Raw genomic sequence first — 27400 nt, forward strand, 5'->3', positions numbered from 1 at the left:
GCATTTCTGCTGAGCTAGCTAATGAGGATAATGTGGCAATTGCAGACCCTTCAACAGTGTAGATAAAAATGGCCTATGAGACAGCTTTTGAACTGGTATCCTATCACTATAATGCAGGGCTCCTGTAGAACCTCCTTGCATGGCCTCGAGGTCTCTCAATACTAGTCCAAATGCTCTTTCTCAAACTTGAGTGGATTCGAGGTTCCTGAGAATTGTTACGTATTCGGGCAACAATAATATAGATGAGTTAGGCAAGGGGTTTTATAACGAATAACACGTTTATTAAACACTGATAACAAACCCCCTTCAAATGTAAACAAACCCAAACAATGGTCCGAGCTCAGCTGCTGGCAGCTGGTCAGACAGTTCTTAATAGCTTTGCAGTCTCAAACAGTCTTTAAAGTAGTATTGAAAAAAACAGTTCTCCAAAGCGAATTGCCGAATGAAAACAGTTCAAAGAACGATATGCCGACAGTTCAAAAGCTCACGGTACTTTTAAAAGGAGAGACTTTTTAAAGCGATGTAAATTCTCTTCCACGTCGATGTCCTTCGATTCCCAGCGTCGAACTCCCACGTCGAATTTTATTAAATATAACAACTTAAAGTGACTGACCTTCCTTCCAAAATATTCTCAATCTCCCGCTTTTTCCAGCAGAGACTATCGTGAGAATAGTAACCGAAATCCTTCCGAATGAGGATCACACAAGGTCGAAGTCAATCCATCGAAAATCGATTCTTCTCTTCACTCTCCATTTTCCAAACTTTTCTTCACTCTCCCTTAGCAAAGAAACCGTTGGCTCTGACCCTTTTAAACTTCAGGCATTAATAAAACTTCATTTTTAACTAAACTGCGTCATCACATTAAATCACACAGTAACATGAAGTCATCTTGGCAAATCCAGCCACGAACTGCCCCACCTGACAGGGTGGGTCTTCCTTTTATACCCTGTAGAAAAAACCTGTCACATGACCTCTACTGGCGGGAAAATGACATCACTCCACCATTACCTCATGTCCAGTATAACTTCAACCCCAGTCACGTGACAAGGGTACCACTGTCACGTGTCACGGGTACGTAACAGAATCAACAGGAATGTTGCATTTCACAACAGTAATCTCTCATTCAATGTCAGCATTCCAAAGAGCTGATTATTGACTTCAGGAGGAAGAAGCTGGAGGTCCGAGAGCCAGTCCTCATCGGGGGATCAGAGGTGGAGAGGGTCAGAAACTTTGAATTCCTCAGTGTTATCATTTCAGAAGATCTGTCCTGGGTCCAGCATGTAAGTGCCATTACAAAGAAAGTAGGGTAGCACCTCTACTTCCTTAGAAGTTTGCAAAGATTCAGGATGTCATCTAAAACTTTGACAAACTTCTGTGGATGTGCGATGCAGAGTATATTGTCTGTTTGTTTCATGTCCTGGTATGGATGCACCAATGCCCTTGAACAGAAATACCTACAAAAAGTAGTGGATACAGACTAGTCCATCATTGGTGAAGCGTTTCCTCCCCCCTCCCCACCACCATTGAGCACATCCACATGGAGCGCTGTTGCAGGAAAGCAGCATCCATCATCAAGGACCCACCTACCATTCAGGCCATGCTCTCTTTACACTGCTGTCGTCAGGAGGAAGGTGCAGGAGCCAGAGAACCCACACCACCAGGTTCAGGAACAGTTATTACCCCTCAACCATCAGGCTCTTGAATCAAAGGGGATGACTTCACTCGCCCCATCACTGAACAGTTCCCACAATCTACGGACTCACTTTCAAGGACTTTTCCATCTCATGTTCTTGACATTTATTGCTTATTAATTTGTTATTAATATTATTTCTTTCTTTCTTTCTTTCTGTATTTGCACAATTTGATTTTGCACACTAGTTATCTGTCTTGTTGGGTTTGGTCTTTCATTGACATTTATTGCTTATTAATTTGTTATTAATATTATTTATTTTTTATTTCTTTCTTTCTGTATTTGCACAATTTGTTTTTTGCACACTGGTTGTTTGTCCGTCTTGTTGGGTTTGGTCTTTCATTGATTCAGTTGTGTTTCTTGTATTTACTTGAATGCCTACAAGAAAATAAAATTTCAACATTGTATGTGGTGATAGTAAATTTACTTTGAACTTTGTATGCATTGACTATATCCTTGAACCCTAACCCCAACCCTATTTTTAAGAGGAACAAACACAAAAAGCTGGAGGAACTCAGTAGGTCAGGCAACGTTTATGGAGAGAGATGAAGAATTGACCTTTCAGGCTGAGACCCTTCACCTGGCTGGAATGGAAAGGGGAAAAAGCCAGAATAAGAGGGTAGGAGGGCGGGAAAGAGAATAAGCTGGAAGGTGACAGATGAGGCCAAGTTAGGGGAAAAGTAGGTGGGTGGGGAGGTGGGAATGAAGCGAGAAGCTGGGAGGTGATGGGTGGAAGAAGTAAATGGCAGACGAAGAAGGAACCTGTTAGCAGAGGAGAGTGGACCATGGGAGAAAAGGAAGGAGGAGGGGCACCAGAAGAAGGTGTAGGGTAGGTGTGGAGAAGACAAGGGGTAAGAGGGGAGCTAGAATGGAAAAGGTGGTAGTTTCAAAATGACCAGAAGTTAGTGAAATCAGTATTCATGCTGTTGGGTTGGAGAGTACCTAGACAAAATATGAGTTGTTGCTTCTCCAATCTGAGACTGGCTTCACCGTGGCAGTAGAGAAGCCCATGGACTGACATGGCAGAATATTAATGGGAAGTGGAATTAAAATGGGTAGACACCAGGAGAGCCCACCTTTTCTAGTGGAGAGAGCAAAGCTGTTTGATGAATCCGTCCCCAGTCTACATTGGGTCTCTTTGATGTAGAGGATATAAGCTATTTCTTAAGAATTCATTCTATACTTTTTTTTTTAAGGATTCTGCTTTTCTCTATTCTGACATATGAGGCCATTTCCTTTATTGGCTTCCAACAGATGAATCTCGTCACCACCCCCACCCCACCAACTTCCCCATATCCTTGCAATTTGTTCTTTATTACATGCCCAGTAAATCTCCTCTCATTCTTTTACCACGTACATTGTGGTACTTTTATAGTTGGCAATGAACTTACTAGCAAGTTTTGGGGACGTGGGAACAAACTTGCATAGTGATTGGGAGAACATGCAAACTTCACATGCATGTCAGGATCAAACCCAGATTCCTGGAGTTGAGAGCTTGTACCATCATTTTCATTTTATTAAATATGAGAGAAGTTTGTTCCTTTCAGCATTTAGATGAGTTTTAGAAACCTGATAAAAGTGCCTGTCATGTTTTATCAAGATTGATTTTAAGTGAATACAATAATTAATAACATGCATTTGAAAATAAAAGTAATTGACAGTGTAAAACAGAAATTTTCAGAGTTTTAATTTTAATTTTGTATTTCTTCCTTTATCCTCATTATGTTTATAGTAATCATGATAAACAAGATAGATTCAGGAAATGGGGATCTGTTCGTTGGAATTTAATACAAAATTTTGTAAATCAAAGTTTCTCCAAACATTTTTAGTAACTATAGAAACTTGGACATGCATTTTATGATGTACTCAATATGCATTGCCTTTCAATTTTGTTTTTCCTCCTGATTTCAAAGTCTTTATGGAACAGGATCTGGCATTACTTTGTGCCTGATTTAAAACAGTCTTCTATCAACGTCCAGATTTTATCAGAGAAAATACTAGCATGAAGGGGCAATTGTGTAGAATTAGTGACACTATAAAGACTACTTTTCAATAGCAAAATTTAATTTTAATGCCTAAGCTGTTTAATATCAAATATCATATAAGAAAATGAGGTAGGAATAATTTTTTTCCTTTTATTCTGTGTGTGTGTTATATAGCAATAGTGATAGATGTGGCAATCCTGAATGACAGTAACATCAGGAAGAAAGAATATGAGAAACTGAAGAAATACCAGGGCTTGAAAGAGCAGATAGAAGAGGATGTGGAAGGTTATATATGTATAAACCATTTTCTTAAAACACTTCCATTTCCCATCGGCCACCAACTTGGCTTTACTTTGTATAACAGCTTCTCTAGTGTATGTATTTAAATAAATGATTCCTTGAATCGTTTTGGAGGATAATTCTGCACCCTTTCCAAAGCTTTCATGTGTCCTGAATTACGATGCCAAAACTAGACCAGTCTCCAGTTGTAGCTTAATTAGTGTGTAATAAAGTTTCATCATGATCTTATTTTTGTATCTGGCCTTCCAGATGCTACTTTAACCATTTTCTCAATCTTCCCTTGTACATACTGTACATTCTAAGATCTCTGTCCATGAACCCCTAACCTCCTTCAGAACTGTGTCCTCCAACCCTGCTGCAGAGAGTTTAGCTAGAGAATAATGATTTTTGTGCTAAATAGCAAGCATATCTTCCAATCTGTTTCTCCCTATTCATTTTAAAAAAAATGTATGTGACTAATAGAAATAATTACTATTGAGATGTGTAGATAGAGAAGCATTTTAATTTTAAAAATTCTTGCCCTATTTATTGATGAAAATCTGCAATCTACTAAGAGTATGATCTTAGTCTGGGACAACTGTTCCGAATTAAAATTTCTGAAACCTGGAGCAGTATATATATGTAAATTTATAGTGCAAATAAAACTTGTGTAATAGAGGGTCAGGTGATGAATTGATCTAGAGTAAAACTACATCCTGGGTCTCCATTTCCATAAATTTTTTTAACAGTTGAGACAGTTACATCAGAGAATTCTATCATAATCAGTTGTTCAATCAGGATGGAATGTAAAGGCATAGACGTCATTCAGCAACTGTGCAGAGTGTGGCTGAGACCAAATCTGAATTGCTACAGAACAGTTTTCTTATTGTTTTTTGTATTTCCTTATGACATGGAATGAAGTTATTTTGGTACATTGAAAATGGAAATTTGAGTTCATAAACCACTTGGTGCTCAAAATGTGCTGCCTCTACACTGGTGAAATTAAGCATAGGTTAGGTGATTGTCTTGTAGAGCATCTGCGTTCTGTCTGCAATGTTCAGCCTGAATTTCTAGTTGCACATTATTTTAATTCCTTACTACTTTTACACTGGTCTCTCTATCCACAGTCTTCTCCATTACTCTGGAGAGGCTAAAAGCAATAAGCAGCTTCCAGCCAATTGATGTAAATATCAAATTGTCCAATTTTTGGGTAAGCCACATGCCCAAATTTCACATTCAGCCAGATATTGGGTTTTCTATTCTTCGACTTACATTATAAATATTGTAAACAAACAGCAGACATTTTGCCGGAGAAACTTAGCGAATTGAGCAGCATCTGTGGGAGGAAAGGAATTGTTGACTTTCCGGGTCGAAACTCTGCACCTGCAATATCTTCCTGAAACTTTAACCACATTGTAAATAAGCAACCCTGTTTCTCTATTAATTAGAAGTAGTTGATTTGTGATGCCTTTTGGAAATAATTTATTTGAATGAATTAAGTGTGGGTGTGTGTCTGTCCGCCAGTAAGTTCTGGTTTTGTTTCCTTCTGTATTTAAGAATGATTACCCATACATTGGCCAACGTCTATGAAGGTGTAAATCAGTAGCGGTGATGTTTTATTATTTTTCTGTCTCCTTGTGGGATGCCGCTCAACCTGCATCAAGTAGTTCACCATCCAGGTTTAGCTCTGCTAATCTATTTCCAGTATCTCCAGTAGGGCAAAGATCACTGGCTTCCTTCTTTTTGCATTTTCACTTGGCTTTACAAAGGACAAGTCATTCTCCATGGCCTCAAATCTAATAATGTTTACATCCTTATCAATCCTTCCTGACCAGATGCTAGCACGTTCTCTGACCTCACCCAATCTCACCTGAAGTAATTGCCCCTTTGGCATACAGCTATCCATTCCCTTGAATTTGTTTTCCTGGGCATTGTGTGCATTTTCCATTCCACTGCGCTGGCTGTCTAAGCTCGGCAATTTTCTCATTATTCTTATGCAGTTGTCAAAGTCATCACGAGAACTTTCTTCACAACTCCGTTAGCTTGTAATTTTTGAAATAAATGTTTCAGACTGCACTTTAGCGTAGGTGTAGAGGAGGAATAGAACTGTTTTAGATTTTTTTGTATGCAACTCTTAGCACACATGTTTATGAAGAGAAGATAGCCACTAACTCTTTGTAAGGTAATCTTTACCACCTGGTCAGGCAGATGGTGGCCAAATGTAGACATCTGAAGCTATAGATCAGCAGTTTAATGGCCACAATAAAATCTGATTCTCAATCACTCACTGTTGTGTGAGAATCTTCATTTAAAATACAGTACATTGAAGCAATTAAATTCAGCATAATTTCAGCAGAAATGTTATTGCACATTCCGACTCCCTTTCTAATGACAGGTACATTATTGTGTGATCCTAATACAAGCATATCATAACTTTCACTCTCAAATTAGCTTAACTGCTGTAGAGATATATTTCTGAGCCATTACTGGATTGTGATGGGGGAATTCTTAGGGGGATTCCTGTTGGACAGCATTTCAGTGTCCTTACTGATCTTGTCAGTGAGATAGAATCAGGCCTGGCTGTAATGCGTCAGAGTACAACAAAGTCTGGCATTGCTATCTTAGTTTGCATGGGATGGTTGATAAAGCATTTCAACCAATGACTGGTTAATAGTAAAGGAGTAGTTGGGGGTGGGGGCATGAATAAATATGACTCTCAGCAAACAATAAGTTTATTGTATAACAGTCTAATTCAGTAAATAGCTTCTTTAAGGAGCAGAGAAGACAAATTATTACAATTTCATAATGAAAGTGGGGTACCTCCTCTGGAAAATGCGGTGTATGAGGACTATTCAACTGTAAGCCTTATATGAAAAATAAATCTCGGTTAATTATAGGAATATGTTCAAGTTTGATTGACAGGAATTACTCAAGTCATCTGGTAAGCTATAGCACTGTCACCATATGCAGTCATAAATGTCCTATCTTCAAAGGCAAGTTTGAATGGAGTTCGCTTAATAAATTTGAGTTCTGGGAGGCGAATTGCCCTTGCATTTAGTGTATTGGCTTAGGTAATGGCTTCTTGGCAAATTTTAAAACAACGTACAATTCCTGCTGAGATGACCAGAAATGCTGACAAAATGCAAGTGGTTTTATATAACCACATCTCTGCTGCTGGATAAACTGGGCCGCAGTTAAATCCTTCTATTCCACTGACTATGGAATCAAACCTTTTTTTTTAAACAGAAGAGCTTTGATATTTTTTTTGTTTTTCCTATTAAGAGAAATTTAAGCCTAGTATACTTCAATGCCATCTCTATTTCCCTCAGCATTGCCTTTAGTTTCCTGCAGTAACCATCTTCGGGGTACTCTTTTGAATACAAATACTAAGTTGTGTCAAATTATGGGGATTTTTTTGGCCTGCAGGCCTACATCCACTAGGGAGTAGGTCGAGACTAGCCAAACTTGCATCATATATGACCTTTACACCAAGCCTCCGGAGTATCGTCCTATTTGTTTCTGCTAAATTTGCTTCCATAAGAATGAAAGAATGGCTTCTTGTCTAAATTCCATAACAGGAAAGTGCAGAATCCTGAAGTTTCCTGACATATATTATATAGTTGATAACTTATGGTTGTTAAGCTACATATATTTAAGGCCAGTGGTTTAGCAATGTGCCAAGATATAGTAATTAAACTCTTAAATGTTTTATTCTTGTAACGTGCTTTTATTCATGTTATACAGTAATCTTGACTAATCAGTTTATAAACTACAGTTTGATGTTTAGTGCACAGAATAAAAATAAAACAGGAAATGAGGAAACTCTAAAAACTTGAGATTTTCTAAAAGGTGAAGCTCTTCTACGTTATTCTCATTCACAGCAATTGGCAATCCCTCACAGTGATGAATGGGCTCGTTTTGCTCGGACCTTGGTGGAAATCCGGGCTAACCGGGCAGATGCTGAAGAAGAAAGTGTAGTTGAACTGTCTGCGCAGCTGTAAGCATTTGTCTACACCCAATGCCTTGTTCACCCAATGATGCCATCCGAGATATGCCAGTGTAAAGTGCCATTTAAGATGAAAAGCTGCTGCTATTATTTTTTTCTGTTTCGCACTTCTTTATAAAATGTTAAGTGTTCAAAAGCCATATTGCAAATTGAAATAAACTTCTGGGTTCTGTGTTGTTAAATGGGTGTTAAATTCTAAAACTATACAGTAAATACTTATTAATGCGTTGTAATTAGATGGTTTTATTTGATGACATGAACCAATAGTTAAATTTTGTGTTGGCAGGCTTGTATGCTATAGATCTATTAAATCCATATGATGTGCAGATGTAGCAAGTCATGCTGTAAAAAAGTAAGCCAAGAATTTCAAATGTGGTGTTTTGAAATGTGCATTCATAGTGCACACATTATGAATGGTTGTACTGAGTTAGGTTGCTTCATATTTATTAAACTACTGTATGGAAATTCTAGAAAATGATTAAACTAATTTAGAACATGTGCCATCTTTGTTGTCTCTGTGCTTTTCAGTTTTTCTCAGTAAGCTGAAATATTTAGCTTTCATTTAAGAGAACACTTCAAACCATCACCCAAATCATATGGTAGTAGCTCTCATTTAAATAGGAGTTTTAAAAGTTCCAGTATATTTGCTATACCATCACTGTCATCTGCATTCTACTAAATAAACTAATACTATGGCTTGAGTTAACAGCGTGACCTAAATCTACTTCAAGGTTTGAATATTAATGACCATCTCTCATGGAATCTGACTTTTTGTGTTAAGCATGTTTTGCTGTGGTTAAATGAAGACACAAAGTGGATGTTGTGGTTTTCAATTCAGCCCTTCTAGCTTCACGACCCCAATGTGATTTTTGGCTGATCCTTGTTTTAATGTCATTTACCCTTGACGTATTTTGTTTCTGGAAATGTTACCCCATTATATATGATATCCTGGCATCTAACACCTTCTGCGTTGGAGAATTTGTCAGGTTCACTACTCTCTCTGAATTTTCTCCTCATATTTGTTCTCATTGTCCTTGTAATTTTGGACTGTGACTACTTAATCTGGATCCTACAGCCAGGGCAAACAACCTCTTTGCTGTCTATCTAGTTCTATCAGAATTTTGCATATTTCAGGGAAACGTAGGGTAAATTTAATTATGTACAATTCTCCTCCAAAGTTACATGCTCTCTTTGTACATTAAGGTTTCACAATACTATTAAAATGCTTATTCCTAATTGAAATACATGTGAGGTCAGTGTATAGAGAAGGAAAATGATAAAAATGTCTGACTTTAAGCAGTGGTTATATAAAAATATGCACTGACTTTTATAAAAGTGAACTTGGTTCTATAAGGACTTCATAAAATATCTAAATACAATTGGTAGTATTGTAGTAAACTATGGCCTACTAGGCCTTGCAATATGGATAATGCCTCTTCCTATATGCACTTCTGTTGAAGAGCAGTACAGGGAGACAAGGTTTAGAAACAACTTCATTCAAACATTTAATTCAACTTCTAAGCTATCATCACCTTTAGTGACAAGTATTCAACATGCAGGCTATTGTATTTGACAAATTAGGCAGTATTGTAGGATGTTATAATAAGAATTTGAGTTCAATATATGAAAACATGCTCCCAAATGTGTTACTTGTAGATATCAGCCAGTCTATAAACATCCGTACGTTGGGTGTTCTAACTGAAATAAAAAGAAAATGCTTGAAATTTCAGCAGGCCTGGTACCATCAAGGTACAAGAAACTGATACAGATGGCCCCCCTTCTCCCATCTCCAACTCTCCTTCTCTTCTTGGACTCGGACTCCCCTGTCACTTCTTGGGTCCTCCCACCTTCCTTCGCTGGACACACAATCCAGCTGCCTTCCTTTGATGCCACCAGCACTCCTCCCCTTCAGACCCCAGCTGTAATCCCTGCCCTCTCTTCACCATTCCCTCTAACCTTCCCTTCTTTGAGACAGATCATTCTGTCCTCGGCAAGGTCCTTTCCTTTGTTGCCCCTTCACCTGCACCTCAGTGAGTTTTTCACCTGCCATAATGTCAATCTCTTCCTCTTCTTGGACACCCCACTCTGGTTCTCTGCTTGCTCTGGATCCTTTCATGTCTAATTGCCCACAAGGCATCAACTAGCCTGACTTCACTCCTCTCTCCTCCTAGAAACTTGCCCCTGTGGAACGCACTGTCCTGCATTCTTTCTGCACCAATCCCAACCTTACCATCAAACCTGTAAAGGGGGTGCTAATGTAGTGTGACAGACTGACCTCTACCTTACTGAGGCCAGGTAGCAACTCTCAGACACCACCTCTTATTTGCCCCTTGATAGGCACCCCACTCTGGGCCATCAGAAAATTGTATTCAACACCATCACTAGCCTCATCAACCTTGGAGAGCTCCCATCCACTGCCACCAACTTCACAGTTCTGTTACTCTGCACTGTTCATTTCTACCTCCTACCCAAGATTAACAAACCTGGCTGTCCAGGTGGGCCCATTATTCCTGCCTGTGCCTGCTCCTGCCCCACTGAACTTGTGTCCACGTGCCTCGACTCCATTCTAGCCCCCTTGGTTCAGTCCTTCCCCACTTGCATCCATGACACTTCACATGCTCTCAATCTCCTCAACTACATTCAATTCCTCGGCCCTGACCACATCATTTTCACCATGGATGTCCTGTTTCCGTACACTTCTACCCCCATCAAGAAGGTTTTAAAGCTCTCTGCTTTTTTCTCAACTAAAGACCCTACCAGTTCTCCTCCAGCACCACCATCCTCCATTCTGGAAGAACTGGTACTCACCATTGGCAATTTTTCATTTGACTCTCTTGAAACTCAATAGGTAGCCATAGGCACCCGTATGGGCCCCAGCCATGACTGCCTTTTCAGTGCCTAAGAGAAAAGTACATGTTCCAAGCATTATTTGGTGATGCTTCCCAATTTTACTTCCGCTGCAACGATGACTACTTTGATGCTGTTTTATGCATCCATGTTGAGTTTGTTAATTACATCAACTTTGCTTTCAACTTCTACTCAGTTCCCAGGATGAGGCTTTCCTTTCCTTTCCAGGGCATCAGAGATGTCCTCCTTCAGTGAACAGTGTTTCCCTTCTTCCATCATTGATGCAGTCTTCCAACTTAACCTCCTCCATTTCCCAGACATCCACGCTCACCCCCATCTTCCAGCTGCCTTTAACAACGATGGAGTTGCTCTTCACCTACCACCAAACATACCCCTACCCCCACTCTCTACAGGGATCACTGCCTCCATGACTCCCTTGTCCATTTGTCCCTTTCTGACACACTTCCCTGTATGTGTCAGAAATGCTACACCTGCTTATTCACCACCTCCCTCACCTCCATTCTGGGCTCCAAACTGTCCTTCCAGGTGAGACAGCCTTCATCTGTGAATCTGAATTGGGGTCGTCTGTTGGATCCACTGCACTTTCCTCTACAATTGGTGAGGCCCAACTTAAACTGGGAGATTGCTTTGTCAAGCACCTCTGCTCCATCTGCCAAAAACGGAATTTCCTAGTGGCCAACCATTTTAATTCCTGCCCCAGTTCCGGTTCCGACACATCAGCCTTCTCTTTTGTCACGATGAGTCCGCTCTCAGGGTGGAGGAACAACACCTCATATTCCATCTAGGTAACCTCCAACTTGATGGCATGAACATTGATTACTTCTTTTGGTAATTTTCTTTTAAACCTCCTCCTTCCCTCTTCTATTCCCCACTCTGGCCGCTCTCCTCTCCTGCCTATCACCTCCCCTTTACCAATCCCAACCTGGCTTCACCTATCACCTAGCTAATTCTTCTTCCCCTTCCTTTACTATTCTGGTGTCTTTCCCTCTTCCCTTTCAGTCCTGAAGAAGGGTCTCGGCCAAAACATTGACTGTTTATTTCTATAGATGCTGCCTGACCTGCTGAGTTTCTCTGCTGCTGCTGCTCTGGATTTCCAGCATCTGCAGAATCTCTGGTGTTTGTAGATATGTCAGTTCAGACAAACAAATCACTGGTCCAAATGTTGACATTTTTTGTGTTTTTACAGGTGCTGTCCGAATTGCTGAATATTGATGGGATTTTGTTCATATCTTTGGCAAAGATTAATTACAATTTTGTGATTGAATTCGTGGCATCACACTGAGCTGCATTTTGATTCCTGAAAGCTTTGCTAAAATTTATTATTCAGGAACTAAAACCAGCATGCATATTATCACAGCTAGCAGTTGAAATTCAGCCTCTGTTGCAAGTGCTAAACACCAGATGCAACAACGTACTTGTATTGGCCATGTTCTGCTGAGGCTGATAGAAATGCCTGTACTTTACTGCATGTGTTTAGTGCACACTGAAGAAAGTTAATTTATGCTCTTCAAAGACTTAGATGTGTGAAATAAGAATCACTGCACTATTTAAGACCATAAGATCTAGGAATAGAATTAGGCCATTTGGCCCATCTAGTCTGCTGTGCTGTTTCATCATGGATGATCCATTTTCTGTCTCAACACCAATATTCCTGCCATCTCCCAATATCCCTATCCCTTCATGCCTTGACTAATCAAGAAACTATCAACTTCTGCCTTAAATATACCCAATGATTTTGCCTCCACAGCTGCCTGTGGCAATGAATTCCACAGATTCACCACTCTCTGACTAAAGAATTTTCTCCTCATCTTCATTCTAAAAGAATGCCTCTCTATTCTGAAGCTGTCCTCTGGTCTTAGACGCCTCCACCAAAGGAACCATCCTCTCCACATCCACTCTATCAAGGCTTATCAACATCTGACAGGTTTCAATGAGGTTACCCCTTATTCTTCTGAATTCCAGTGAGCACAGCCCCAAGGCCACCAAATGCTCTTCATATGACGAGCTTTTCAATCTTAGAATCATTTTCGTGAACCTCTTTTTGAACCCTCTCCGATAACAGCGCATCCTTTCCTAGATTTCTTTCCTAGAATCCTTTCCTGATTGGCAACTAAATATTCCTGGATTTAGTTGCTTCAGGTGTGATAGAGTAGGAGGGGCCAGAGGAGGAGGTGTTGCATTGCTTGTCCGAGAAAATCTTATGGCGGTGCTTTGGAAGGATAGATTAGAGAGCTCCTCTAGGGAGGCTATTTGGGTGGAATTGAGGAATGGGAAAGGTGTAGTAACACTGATAGGAGTGTATTATAGGCCACCTAATGGGGAGCATGAGTTGGAAGAGCAAATGTGTATGGAGATAGCAGATATTTGTAGTAAACACAAGGTGGTGATTGTGGGAGATTTTAATTTTCCACACATAGATTGGGAAGCTCATTCTGTAAAAGGGCTGGATGGTTTAGAGTTTGTGAAATGTGTGCAGGATAGTTTTTTGCAACAATACATAGAAGTACCGACTAGAGATGAGGCAGTGTTGGATCTCCTGTTAGGGAATGCGATAGGTCAGCTGACAGATGTATGTGTTGGGGAGCACTTCGGGTCCAGTGATCACAATAGCATTAGCTTCAATATAATTATGGAGAAGGACAGGACTGGACCTAGAGTTGAGATTTTTGATTGGAGAAAGGCTAAATTTGAGGAGATGCGAAGGGATTTAGAGAGAGTGGATTGGGTCAAGTTGTTTTATGGGAAGGATGTAATAGAGAAATGGAGGTCATTTAAGGGTGAAATTATGAGGGTACAGAATCTTTATGTTCCTGTTCGGTTGAAAGGAAAGGTTAAAGGTTTGAAAGCGCCATGGTTTTCAAGGGATATTAGAAACTTGGTTCAGAAAAAGAGGGATGTCTACAATAGATATAGGCAGCATGGAGTAAAGGAATTGCTTGAGGAATATAAAGAATGTAAAAGGAATCTTAAGAAAGAGATTAGAAAAGCTAAAAGAAGATACAAGTTTGGTTTGGCAAATAAGGTGGAAGTAAATCCGAAAGGTTTCTACAGTTATATTAAAAGCAAGAGGATAGTGAGGGATAAAATTGGTCCCTTAGAGAATCAGGGTGGTCAGCTATGTGTGGAGCTGAGGAAGATGGGAGAGATTTTGAACTATTTCTTCTCTTCGGTATTCACTAAGGAGAAGGATATTGAATTGTGTAAGGTGTGGGAAACAAGTAAGGAAGTTATGGAACCTATGACAATTAAAGAGGTGGAAGTACTGGCACTTTAAAGAAATTTAAAAGTGGATAAATCTCCGGGTCCTGACAGGATATTCCCCAGGACCTTGAGGGAAGTTTGTGTAGAGATAGCAGGAGCTCTGACGGAGATCTTTCAGATGTCATTAGAAACGGGGATTGTGCCAGAGGATTGGCGTATTGCTCATGTGGTTCCATTGTTTAAAAAGGGTTCTAGAAGTAAGCCTAGCAATTATAGACCTGTCAGTTTGACATCAGTGGTGGGTAAATTAATGGAAAGTATTCTTAGAGATAGTATTTATAATTATCTGGATAGACAGGATTTGATTAGGAGTAGCCAGCATGGATTTGTGCGTGGAAGGTCATGTTTGACAAACCTTATTGAATTTTTTGAAGAAGTTACGAGGAATATTGACGAGGGTAAGGCAGTGGATGTAGTCTATATGGATTTCAGCAAGGCCTTTGACAAAGTTCCACATGGAAGGTTAGTTAAGAAGGTTCAGTCGTTAGGCATTAATGCTGGAGTAATAAAATGGATTCAACAGTGGCTAGATGGGAGATGCCAGAGAGTAGTGGTGGATAGTTGTTTATCGGGATGGAGGCCGGTGACTAGCGGGGTGCCTCAGGGATCTGTTTTGGGCCCAATGTTGTTTGTAATATACATAAATGATCTGGATGATAGGGTGGTAAATTGGATTAGTAAGTATGCCGATGATACTAAGGTAGGAGGTGTTGCGGATAATGAGGTGGGTTTTCAAAGCTTGCAGGGAGATTTATGCCGGTTAGAAGAATGGGCTGAAGGTTGGCAGATGGAGTTTAATGCTGAGAAGTGTGAGGTTCTACATTTTGGCAGGAATAATCCAAATAGAACATACAGGGTAAATGGTAGGCCATTGAGGAATGCAGTGGAACAGAGAGATCTAGGAATAACAGTGCATAGTTCCCTGAAGGTGGAGTCTCATGTAGATAGGGTGGTGAAGAAGGCTTTTGGAATGCTGGCCTTTATAAATCAGAGCATTGAGTACAGAAGTTGGGATGTAATGTTAAAATTGTACAAGGCATTGGTAAGGCCAAATTTGGAATATTGTGTACAGTTCTGGTCACCGAATTATAGGAAAGATATCAATAAATTAGAGAGTGCAGAGACGATTTACTAGGATGTTACCTGGGTTTCAGCACTTAAGTTACAGAGAAAGGTTGAACAAGTTAGGTCTCTATTCATTGGAGCGTAGAAGGTTGAGGGGGGATTTGATCGAGGTATTTAAAATTTTGAGAGGGATAGATAGAGTTAACGTGAATAGGCTGTTTCCATTGAGAGTAGGGGAGATTCAAACGAGAGGACATGATTTGAGAGTTAGGGGGCAAAAGTTTAAGGGAAACACGAGGGGGTATTTCTTTACTCAGAGAGTGATAGCTGTGTGGAATGAGCTTCCTGTAGAAGTAGTAGAGGCCAGTTCAGTTGTGTCATTTAAGGTAAAATTGGATAGGTATATGGACAGGAAAGGAGTGGAGGGTTATGGGCTGAGTGCGGGTAGGTGGGACTAGGTGAGATTAAGAGTTCGGCATGGACTAGGAGGGCCGAGATGGCCTGTTTCCGTGCTGTGATTGTTATATGGTTATGGTTATATGGTTATAGATAAGGGGCCAAAACTGCTATCAAAACTCCGTGCAGTCTCACCAGTGCTTTATAAAGCCTCAACATTACATCGTTGTTTTTATATTCTAGTCCTCTTGAAATGAATTTCAACATTTAATTTACCTTCGTCGCCACCAACTCAAACTGCAATTTAATCTTTAGAGAAACCTGCACATGGAGTCCCAAGTCCCAATTGAGCAACACACACAAAATGCTGGAGGAACTCAGCAAGCCAGGTGGCTTCTATGAAAAAGAGTACAGTTGATGTTTCAGGCCAAAACCTTTTGCAGGACTGGAGAAAAAAGCTGAGGAGCAGATTTAAAAGGTAGTGGGGGGGGGGGGGAAACGGTGGGAAGGGGAGGGAGAACCACCAGGTGATAGGTGAAACCTTGAGGGGGAGGAATGAAGTAAAGAGCTGAGAAGTTGATTGGTGAGATGAGGTGAGAGAGGGGAAAAGGGGATGCGAAGTGGAGAAGTAGGTGGGGGGGCCATTACTGGAAGTTTGAGAAATCGATGTTCATGCCATCAGGTTGGAGGCTACCCAAACGGAATATAAGGTGGTGTTCCTCCAAACTAAATGTGGCCTCATCATGACAGTGGAGGAAGCCATGGATGGACATATCAGAATGCGTAGTGGAATTAAAATGGGTGGCCACCAGGCGAAGCCACTTGTTTTGGCAGATGGAGTGTAGATGTTCAGTGAAGTGGTCTCCCAATCTATGTTCGGTCTCATCAAAGTATAGGAGGCCACAGCAGGAGCACTGAACACAGTAAATGACCCCCAACAGACTCACAGGTGAAGTGTCTCTTCACCTGGAAGGACTGTTTGGGGCCCTGAATGGTAGTGAGGGAGGAGGTGCAGGGGCAGGTGTAGTACTTGTTCCACTTGCAATGATAAGTGCCAGGAGGGAGATCCTGGTGGAGAGAGACGAATGGACAAGGGACTCAGAGAAGGAGTGATCCCTGTGGAAAGCAGAAAGTGGGAGGGGGGAGGGAAAGATGTGCTTCTTTCCTCGTTGGAGGTGGCGGAAGTTTTGGAGCTCTTACCCCATCCTCCCACCACCCTACAAGGGATAGTGCTTTTCTTGTCCTCCCATACCACCCCACCAGCCTCTGCGTCCGTCAGCTAATTCTCCGAAACTTCCACCTTAACAATTGACTCCAACATCTTCCCAACCACTGAGGTCAGACTAACTGGCCTATAATTTCCTTTCTTCTGCCTCTCTCCCTTCTTGAGTTGAGTGATATCTGTGGTTTTCTATTCCCCCGAACAATGTCAGAATGAATTGATTCTTGAAAGATTATTACTAATACCTTCAGTCACTTCTTTTAGTACCCTGGGGTGCATACCATCAGTCCAGGTGACTTGTCTCCCTTCACACCTTTCAGTTTCCCAAGAATCTTCTCCCTAGTAATGGCAACTTCACACTCTTCTGCCCCCTAACACACTCAATCTTCTGGTACCCAACTAATGTCTTCCACAGCAAAGAATGATGCAAAATACTTATCCAGTTCTTCCTCCATTTCCTTGTCCCACATTACTACCTCTCCAGCATCATTTTCCAGCAGTCCAGTGTCCACCCTTACCTTTCTTTTACACTTCTATGTATCTTTTGGTATCCTCTTTAATATCATTAGCAATCTGACCTTCTTCCATCTTTTTCTTCTTAACTTTTTTAGATGCCTTCTATTGGTTTCCAAAAGCTTCCCAGTCTTCTAACTTCCCACTAATTTTTACTCTATTATTGGTGTTCACTCCTTATAGAAATGATTACAAAAGACAAAAACTGTAGTTGCTGGAAGTCTAAAATAGAAATAGAAGAAGCTTGAATGACTCTAGATCTAGCAGTATCAGGAGAAGGAATTGGAGTTAATATTTCAGGTTGGTGACCCTTCAACCTAATGAGTCAAATTTACAGCAGTGAAAACATTAAAGCAGGATTATTATAGTGGATAGAGTCAGTCATGTTAATTTCATTTACAAAACCACACGTTATTTATACAAAACTACAAAATGCTTTTTGGCATCATAGCTTTTGATGCTGGATAACACAAGGGAAATTGCAGCAACTTAAACCTTTCTGTGTATCCATTCTTTTCCTGGAAATACCAAAGTTGCTGTCAGTTACTGAGTTCTCCTCCACTAACTAAACTATTTAAAGCTTCCTTCACAATGAAAGAAATCAGGTAAATTGGCATACACTTTTTGCATTTAGTAACTAGCTTTTTCAGCCATTGTCTTGGAGTCAACAATGACTTGCGCCCATTGCAGTTCTGTGGGTTCTAAGATAGTTGAGAAGGCCATGTGTGACCTGATCCTGCTATAGTTGCAACATGAGGAATTTGATAGGTCAGTAGTTTGACAGGTGTGAATTTACTGGGCTTCTGCATTCCTTCAACAAATAGAATCAAGGCATCTCCCAGGTGTTCCATCTCCACCTTATCTGGACACAGCAGGGATTTGCTCAAGTTGCTGAGAATAGCATACTTTTACTTTTTTCAAAGGCTTCTAGGTTCTGTGCTAGTAATCTCATGTGGTGGAGCTTGGAACAGTGCCTGCTTTGGGATTCTGGTGTTGAACCTGTATCCAGTGTGGCCTGCTAAGTGTAACTAGAGTTTAGAGCATATTGCAGTGCTGGTGATACCTTCCCAGGTGCCTCCTGCATTTAGCTTATTTTGCATTTTTGAAGCTTCATGAGAGATGTGGATTACTGCCCTACTATGAATCATAGACTTTCTGTAACTGTGATAAATAAATCATAAGACAGACAGGTGAGGCTGTACTGGTGTACTGGAGATGGTGAATTTTATTATCGATGTCTACTTCACTTATGCTGTAGCTTCATGTTTTCCAGAACTTTGTATACCTCTTCCATTGGAGGGAAGTGTTGTGCAGTGGTTGGTAGAGGAGCATTGTTTAATGTAAGGGCCATTCTCTCACAAGCTTGAAGTTAACTTTGAGCATTTTCTCAATGTGTTCACACACGAAGATCAGCTGCATACAGTAGCTTGATGACCAAGGTTGAAGTCGTTCTCATTCCAGAATTGAAACATTGGAGGTTCAATAGTTTCTTATTTGTAGATTAGCACCACTACAATTATGGAAAGCTTAAGGTGAAGGAACCCTTAAGAGACAGTGATCATCGTATGATAGAATTTGCCCTGCAGTTTGAGAGGGAGAAGCTAAAATTAGATGTATCAGTATTTCAGTGTAAACGGAATGACAGGGGCACGAGAGAGGAATTGGCCAACATTGATTAGAAGCGGACACTAGCAGGGTTGTCGGCAGAACAGCAATGGCTGGAGTTTCTGGGAGCAATTCAGGAGGCACAGAATAGATACATCCCAAAGTACAAGTATTATTCTAAAAGGAGGGTAAGGCAGCTATGATTGACAAGAAAAGTCAGAGACAATATAAAAACAAAAAGAGAAGCCATATAATTTAACGAACTTTAATGGGAAGCTAGAGGACTATAAAGTTTTTAAACACCAACAGAGGGCAAATAAAAAAGCAATAAGGAAAGATGTAATACAATGTAAAATAGGATACTGTATATTTTATCATGTATATAAGAATAAAGAAGTGCCAGTAGATGGTCGACTGCTGGAAAATGCCAGTGGAGAGGTCATAATAAGAGATAAAGAAATGGTGGACAAACTTAAGTATTTTGTGTCCATCTTCACTGTGAAAGATGCCAGCAGTATGCCAGAAATTCAAGTGTCAGCCAGAAGTGAGTTTAGTTGCTACTATGAAGGAGAAGATGTTGGGAAGCTGCCAAGTCTTAAGGTACAGTAAATAAGTCTCAAAGAAAGACAGAACCCTACACTTCTGAAAGAGGTAGCTGAAGAGATTCTGAAGGCATTAGGTGAAATTTATCAAGAATCACTATATGCTGGAATGCTTCCAGTGAAATGGAAAATTGCAAATGTCACTCCACTCCTTGAGAAGGGAGGGAGGCAAAAGGAATCAAGTTATAGGCCAGTTACACTGCATTCAGTGTTTGGAAAGATGTTGGAATCCATTATTAAGGATGAGATTTAAGGGTACTTGAGGCACAAGTCGGTATGGTTTCCTTAAGATGAAATCTTGCCTGACAAATCTGTTGGAATTCTTTGAGGAAATAACAGGGAGGATAGACAAAGGAGAGCCACTGGCTGTTATTTACTTGGATTTTCAGAAGGCTTTTGACAAGGTGCCTCATATGAAGCTGCTAAGCAAGATAAGAGCCCATAGAGTATGAGCCCACAGTATTACAGGAATGATACTAGCATGGATAGAAGGTTGGCAAGAGCAAAAAGTGGAATGAAGGGGTCCTTTTCTGGTAGCCTACTAGTGGTGTTCCATGGGGTCGGTATTGGGACTGCTTCTTTTCACATTATATGTCAATGATTTGGATGACAGTATCGATAGCTTTGTGGCCAAGTTTGTGGGCGATACAATATAGATGGAGAGGCAAGTAGTGTTGAGGAAACAGGGAGTCTGAAGAAGAGATTGGGCAAGGAAGTGGTGGATGAAATATGGTGTAGGGAAATAAGTGATCATGCACTTTGGTAGAAGAAATATTTTCTAAACTGGGAGCAAATTCAGAAATCAGAGGTGCAAAGGGACCTAAGAGTCTTTGTGCAAGATTCCCTAAGGTTAACTTGCAGGTTGAGTCACTGATAAGGAAGGCAAATGCAATGTTACCATTCATTTAGAGAGGATTAGAATATAAAAGCAGGTGTGTACTACTGAGGCTTTATAAGACTGCACCTGGAGTATTGTGAGCAGTTTTGGGCTCCTTACTTACTCTCGCATTGGAGAGGGTCCAGAAGAGGTTAATGAGAATGATCCTGAGAACGAGAAAGGGTGTCAAAGGTTGCAGGGGGAAGGCAGCAGGAGAGTGGACAATAAATCAGCCATGATGGAATGGTGGAACAGATTCAATGGGCTGAATGGCCTAATTCTTTTCCAATGTCTTATGGTCTTATAAACAAATTCAACTGATCCTCAGGATCACTAATAGAGCCAGCATGCTATAGTTATTAGAACACCGTGTCCCAATTCTGGAAGCCAATCATTTAAGGAATGAGGATTTCTACTTTAACCTTAAAACTGTGAGTCATGTTCTGGAGGGTACAAACTGATCTTTCTGAAAGACTTCAATGTCATGATTAAAAAGTCATGATTAGCGAGGAAAGCCAGCTACAAATGAAACACTTGCATGTGACAGTTATAATCACCACTGTGTCATTGGAGGGGCAAGACAGCTATTAAATAGTTTGACTTCAAAATCCCCTAAAACTATTAGGCTGTGCTGAAGACTATCACTAAGCCATAATTAGTTTCTGGATCTAAAATCTAATTTTATGACTTGATTGTTTTTCTTAGATTTTAAGTCAGATGGTGAAAAAAATAAACATTTAATCACTTTATATTCCAACTTATTGAGCACAATGATGTCATAAAATATCTTATAAATTATCTACTTTTTTTCCTGTGTCATCTGCTACCTGTTAGAATGCTTTAATATGATTGATTGTTAGGCAGTTTGATGATATCATGGCTTGATACCAGGCCTCAGAACAGAAGATGCTCACTGGATCCTTATCACTGTATCTTTTTCAGATTTTTCTTTGAGGTCCATAGTGATGTTGGTATGAGGAATGCAGGGTTTTCAAAATCGTCCCTCACTCAACTCTCCTCCACCTGAGCTGCATTGGGAGCCAGTCTCTTTCCCAACTGGCAAACTACAGTTTGGCAACTTAAAATCACCAGTGTTACTTCAATATTGGAGAATATGTTTATTTTCCCCACGCTGGCAATTTGTGGAATGGTATGAATTTTCTGCGATCCTGGGGTCTTTTTGAAGTAGAAGGAAAAGACTATCGGATTTGTACTCTCCTTTTTACATACCTTCCTAAATGTCCCTGGTAATTCAAATAGTTTCGATATGCAGTTACTGTTGTGATCTATTGGTTTCCTTTCCATGTCTTATTTTGAATACTTTGCTGCCATTGCATAATACTTGGTCGCACATTAAAGGGAAATAAAATGCTGCTTAATAGAAATTGCAGAATGGTGCAGTTCATTGAGCCAGAAGGAACTGTTCTATCATTCTATCAGTAAATAAATAACAAAAATAAAATATCAAAGGGAGACGGTAGTATACCCCATTACTTTAGAATAGAAGGCGAGCAAAAAGAACTTGGCCCATCCCATACTTAATCGAAATAGTGAGGAATTTCTAGCTAAGTTGTTTTATAGGGGTCTTCTCTGATCTTGTAGTTCTTCTGATGTCCATATAAATTACAGTATACTAGGGAATCTGACGATACTCGCTTTTGCTATCTGGAAAATTGAAATTTAGAATGATTCCAAAACTGTTGGGACTCACAGGAAAGGGGAGATCAGGTTGAGTAAGTTTTGTATTTATTAGAGCAAAGAATGACAGGAGATCTAATAGAAATTCTCTTTCTATATTCAGATTCTTGATTGGTCAGGACATAAAGAGGTACGGAGAGAAGGCAGGACATTGTGGCTGAGAGGAAAATTGGATCAGCCATGATGAACTGGCAGATTAGACTTGATAATAGACAATAGACAGTAGGTGCAGGAGTAGGCCATTCAGCCCTTCTAGCCAGCACCACCATTCACTGTGATCATGGCTGATCATACACATTCAGTACCCCGTTCCTGCCCTCTCCCCATATCCCTTGACCCCGCTATCTATAAGAGCTCTATCTAACTCTCTCTTGAATGCATCCAGAGACTTGGCCTCCACTGCCTTCTGGGGCAGAGCATTCCACATATCCACCACTCTCTGGGTGAAAAAGTTTTTCCACATCTCTGTTCTAAATGGCCTACCCCTTATTCTTAAACTGTGGCCTTTAGTTCTGGACTCACCCATCAGCGGGAACATGCTTCCTGCCTCCAATGTGTCCAATCCCTTAATAATCTTATATGTTTAAATCAGATCCCCTCTCATCCTTCTAAATTCCAGTGTATGCAAGCCCAGTCGCTCCAATCTTTCAACATATGACAGTACCGCCATTCCAGGAATTAACCTTGTGAACCTACGCTGCACTCCCTCAATAGCAAGAATATCCTTCCTCAAATTTGGAGACCAAAACTGCACACAATACTCCAGGTGGGGTCTCACCAGGGCCCTGTACAGCTGCAGAAGGACCTCTTTACTCCTATACTCAATTCCTCTTGTTATAAAAGCCAGCATGCCATTAGCTTTCTTCACTGCCTGCTGTACCTGCATGCTTGCTTTCATTGACTGATGTATAAGAACACCTAGATCTCATTGTATTTCCCCTTTTCCTAACTCCATTTAGAGAGTAATCTGCCTTCCTGTTCTTGCCACCAAAGTGGATAACCTCACATTTATCCACATTAAACTGCATCTGCCATACATTTGCCCACTCACCCAACCTGTCCAAGTCACCCTGCGTTCTCATAACATCCTCCTGACATTTCACACTGCCACCCAGCTTTGTGTCATCAGCAAATTTGCTAATGTTACTTTTAATCCCTTCATCTAAATCATTAATGTATATTGTAAACAGCTGCAGTCCCAGCACCGAACCTTGTGGTACCCCACTGGTCACAGCCAGCCATTCCGAAAAGGACCCGTTAATCACTACTCTTTGTTTCCTGTCAGCCAGCCAATTTTCAATCCACGTCAGTACTCTGCCCCCAATACCATGTGCCCTAATTTTGCCAACTATTCTCTTATGTGGGACTTTATCAAAAGCTTTCTGGAAGTCCAGGTACACTACGTCCACTGGCTCTCCCTTGTCCATTTTCATTTTGATGGACCTAATGGCCTAATTCTCCACCCTGTCTGGCAGCAACAATCATTCCACAGTTAAATTCACTTAGATTGCTTTTCTTCCCTATTCTAACATTTGGTCTGAACAACAATTGAACTTCTTGACCATGTCTGCATGCATTTATGGATTTGAGTTTCTGCCACACCATTGGTTGATTAGAGATTTGCATTAACGAGCAGGTGTACCCAATAAAATGTTATTGTTAAAAAAGCAGATAAATTTCTCTGTGCAAAAGGCAAGAAAGGCCATATGGTGGACTAATTCAGCATGTTGGACAGCATCTGTGGAAAGAAATAGTTAATGTTTTAGGTCTGAGACTCTGAGAAAGAGATGTGCAGAGAAAATGGAGAAGGGCAATGGATGGAGCAAAAGGAATTTCTGATAAGAGAGACATGGTAGTGTAGCAGTTAGGGTAACACTTTACAGACCAGTGATTGGAAGATCAGAGTTCATTTTCTGCTATTGTCTATAAGGAAATTGTGTGTTGTCCCCATGCTCTAGTTCCCTCCCATATTTTGAAGGCGTACGGTTTAAGGTTAAATTGTTGGCATGCTCTTTTGATGCTGGAAGCATAGCGACACTTGTGGGCTGGTTGGTTGTTGGCGCAAACATCATGCTTCATTCTTTCAATGTACATGTGACAAATGGAATTAATCTTGAAAATAATGTTGTTACACATCAATAACAAATGTTCATACACAGCTGAAAAAGCCTTGGAGCATGTATTCCTATCTAGTTAGAGTGAAGGCTAAGAATACTTGTGGCATTAAAATATATATTTTTTTAAATCTGCCTAATCTTATATTTAAGTATTCAAAAAGAACTTCAATCTGAAACATACAGGTGGATAAGGTATCACCAGGAGGAAAATATATGCTACGCAAGTTTTCATGTTATAATCAACATCAGAAATCTTCACAATATTTATCTGGTTGCAATCCATCATAATTTATATAAAAGGCTTCAATAACATTGTTATCAATTTAACAGGAACAGTAAATTTTTACATATTTTATATAACTGGCTAAATCTATGTTCCAGCTATTCAAACTTAAGAAATCAAACTACAAGCTTCACAACAAAAAGAGTCAGTTTTGAAACAACTTCTTGTTTAAATATAAACCAAATCATTTCAACATGTAAACCTTCAATATTTCCACTAATTGGACCACTATAATTTCCTTTAATGAACTATTAATTCAAGCAATTCAAATCTCATCAATATATTAAATCAAGTTCTTTCAGCTATTTACAATCTACACAACAGCAGGAAATAGACAAGTAGTTTACATAAATCAGAAATAAGCAATGTAAATGATGATTTGGTGTTTCCAACATTGCTGCCCCTCTTCCAGATGAGCTAAATCTTTTTTTACTCGATTTGATATCGCCAACACGGAGCCCCTGAGAACCACTGATACGACCTGCAGCTTGCTCATCTCTGAGGCTGCAGTATGCTGGTGTTTCCAATGAGTGCACGGTCACAAGGCTGCAGGACAGGACGGCATCCCAGGGCGGGTACTCAAGAGTGTGCGCGGCACAACTGGCAGGTATGGTTACATTTTTAATTTCTCCCTCTCCCAGTGTAGAGAGCCCTTCTGCTTCAAAACATCCACCATTGTTCCTGTACCTAAAAAGATCCAGATAACATGTCTGAAAGACTGGCGTCCTGTTGCACTCACCTCAATAACAAGCAAATGCTTTGAGAGGCTGGTCCAGGTCTACATCTGCAGCTTGCTATCACACAAACCTGACCCCCTACAATTCACCTACCAACACAGCTGATCGACAGATGACGCAATAGCCACAGCTCTACACACCGTCCTTACACATCTGGAGAAGAAGGAGGCTTATGTGAGAATGCTGTTCTTGGACTGTTCAGCATCCAACTCCATAATTCCCTCTAGGCTCGATAAGAAGCTCAAAGACCTTGGCCTTCACACTGCCTTGTGTAGCTGGATCCTGGACTTCCTGTCAGATTGCCAGCAGGTGATAAGAGTGGTCTCCCTCACCTCTGCCCCTCTGACCCTCAACACAGGTGCCCCTCAGGATTGTGTACTAAGTCCACTCCTTTACTCCCTGTATACCCATGACTGTGTCGTCACCCACAGCTCCATTCTGCTAATTAAACTTGCTGAAGAGGCTACACTGATTGGCCTAATCTTAAATAATAATGAGGCAGCCTACAGAGAAGAAGTCATCAACCTGATACAATGGTGTCAAGAAAACAACCTCTCCCTCAATGTTGCAAAAAACAAAGGAGCTGGTTGTGAATGACAGGAGGAATAAAGATAGACTAACCCCTATTGATATCAATGGATCTGGTGATGAACAGCTTTAAATTCCTCGGCATACATATCACTAAGAATCTCATGTGGTCTGTACATATCAGCTGTGTGGTGAAAAAAGCACAACAGTGCCACTTTCACCTCAGACGATTGAAGTTTGGTATGGGCCCCCAATTCCTAAGGACTTTCCACAGGAGCACAATTGAGAGCATCCTGACTGGCTGCATCGCTGCCTGGTATGGGAACTGTACTTCCTTCAATTGCAGGACTCTGCAGAGAGTGGTGTGGACTGCCCATCGCATGTGTAGATGTGAACTTCCCACTATTCAGACATTTACAAAGACAGATGTGTAAAAAGGGCCTGAACGATAATTGGGGACCTGACTCAACCCCAACCAACAGGCTCCGGGACAGCTTCTTCCACCAGGCCATCAGACTGATTAATTCATGCTGATACAATTATATTTCTATGTTATATTGACTCATGTTGTACATACTATTTATTATAAATTACTATAAATTGCACATTGCTCATTTAGATGGAGACATAAAGATTTTTACTCCTCCAGTATATGAAGGATGTAAGTAATAAAATCAATTCAATTCAAGTAAAAGCTGATAAATTGATTATTTTTAAAAAATGAAGTGTTTGATCATTCTTTTATTATTCATTCTCAGTGTTCGTTAATTTTTGTGCTGCTCTTAGATTGCCTGATCATGCATCAGATGGTGAAAATCATGGAACATAATGTCCAAATTTGCATTCAATTCCAGCAAATGTGATAATGGCTGATTTGTAGCCATTGACTTAGTCTGGATTAGGAGCAGGTAAACTAAATTGTGAATGGGGCAATTAATCCTTCGTGTGTTTGGTGTTGTATTCACATCAGGAAGGAAAAGGGACATAATAATTAGATGATGGGTACATAAATTCCATAACAAAAGAAATTCATCAACTGTGCAACTGCTTTACTTAAAGTGTAAGAAACAAATAAAATCATATCCACACTCAGCGCAGATGCTCCTGTACACAATTCCTGCAGTTTGGGTGTGCCATTCAGTGTATGCTGTCCCTGCCTGCATCTTACACCCTGCTACTATGTGCTGGATGGTTTCAGCAGATTCCTTGCACAGTCTGCATCCTGGGTCTCGTCTGGTATGATAGACCCCAGCTTCTGTTGCTCTTGTGCTCTGGGCCTGTTTTCATGAGCAGTGCCTCTGGCTGTCCCTCAGCCCTGCCATTTCCAGCCATTGCTTTCCTATGACAGCCGCTGCTGATGGCACATCCCATGCAGTGGCTTGTCCTGCCATGGTTTCTGGTCCTCTGGCTCTGCTTCACCCTCCTTCATTTCCATCTCCCTGCCTGAAGAGTTCACCTCGCAGGTCATCCTTCGGAGTCATCTTCCTGGCATACGAGGGGTGATTGATATGTTCGTGGCCTAAGGTAGAAGGAGTCAATTTTAGAAAACCTAACACATTTATTTTTCAACATAGTCCCCTCCTACATTTACACACTTAGTCCAGCGGTCGTGGAGCATACGGATCTTGGACCTCCAGAAAGTGTCCACAGATAGGTGATTGATAAATT

General features: G+C 40.6%; 1 protein-coding gene across 5 annotated transcripts in view; it reads left to right on the plus strand.

The window, feature by feature from the left end:
• The window catches only part of LOC140732059 (cytoplasmic dynein 1 intermediate chain 1), a 215358-nt gene extending 206900 nt beyond the window's left edge, over positions 1–8458 (plus strand). For all 5 annotated transcript variants that reach the window (XM_073054184.1, XM_073054183.1, XM_073054185.1 and 2 more), the window contains one exon: positions 7836–8458. In XM_073054184.1, coding sequence (XP_072910285.1) covers positions 7836–7955 — 120 coding nt within the window. In that variant the 3' untranslated portion in view covers positions 7956–8458. The remainder of the gene's footprint in view (positions 1–7835) is intronic.
• The last annotated feature ends 18942 nt before the right edge of the window (positions 8459–27400 follow it).

The sequence above is a fragment of the Hemitrygon akajei genome, chromosome 8, assembly GCF_048418815.1.
Source record: "Hemitrygon akajei chromosome 8, sHemAka1.3, whole genome shotgun sequence".
NCBI classification, from domain to species: domain Eukaryota; kingdom Metazoa; phylum Chordata; class Chondrichthyes; order Myliobatiformes; family Dasyatidae; genus Hemitrygon; species Hemitrygon akajei.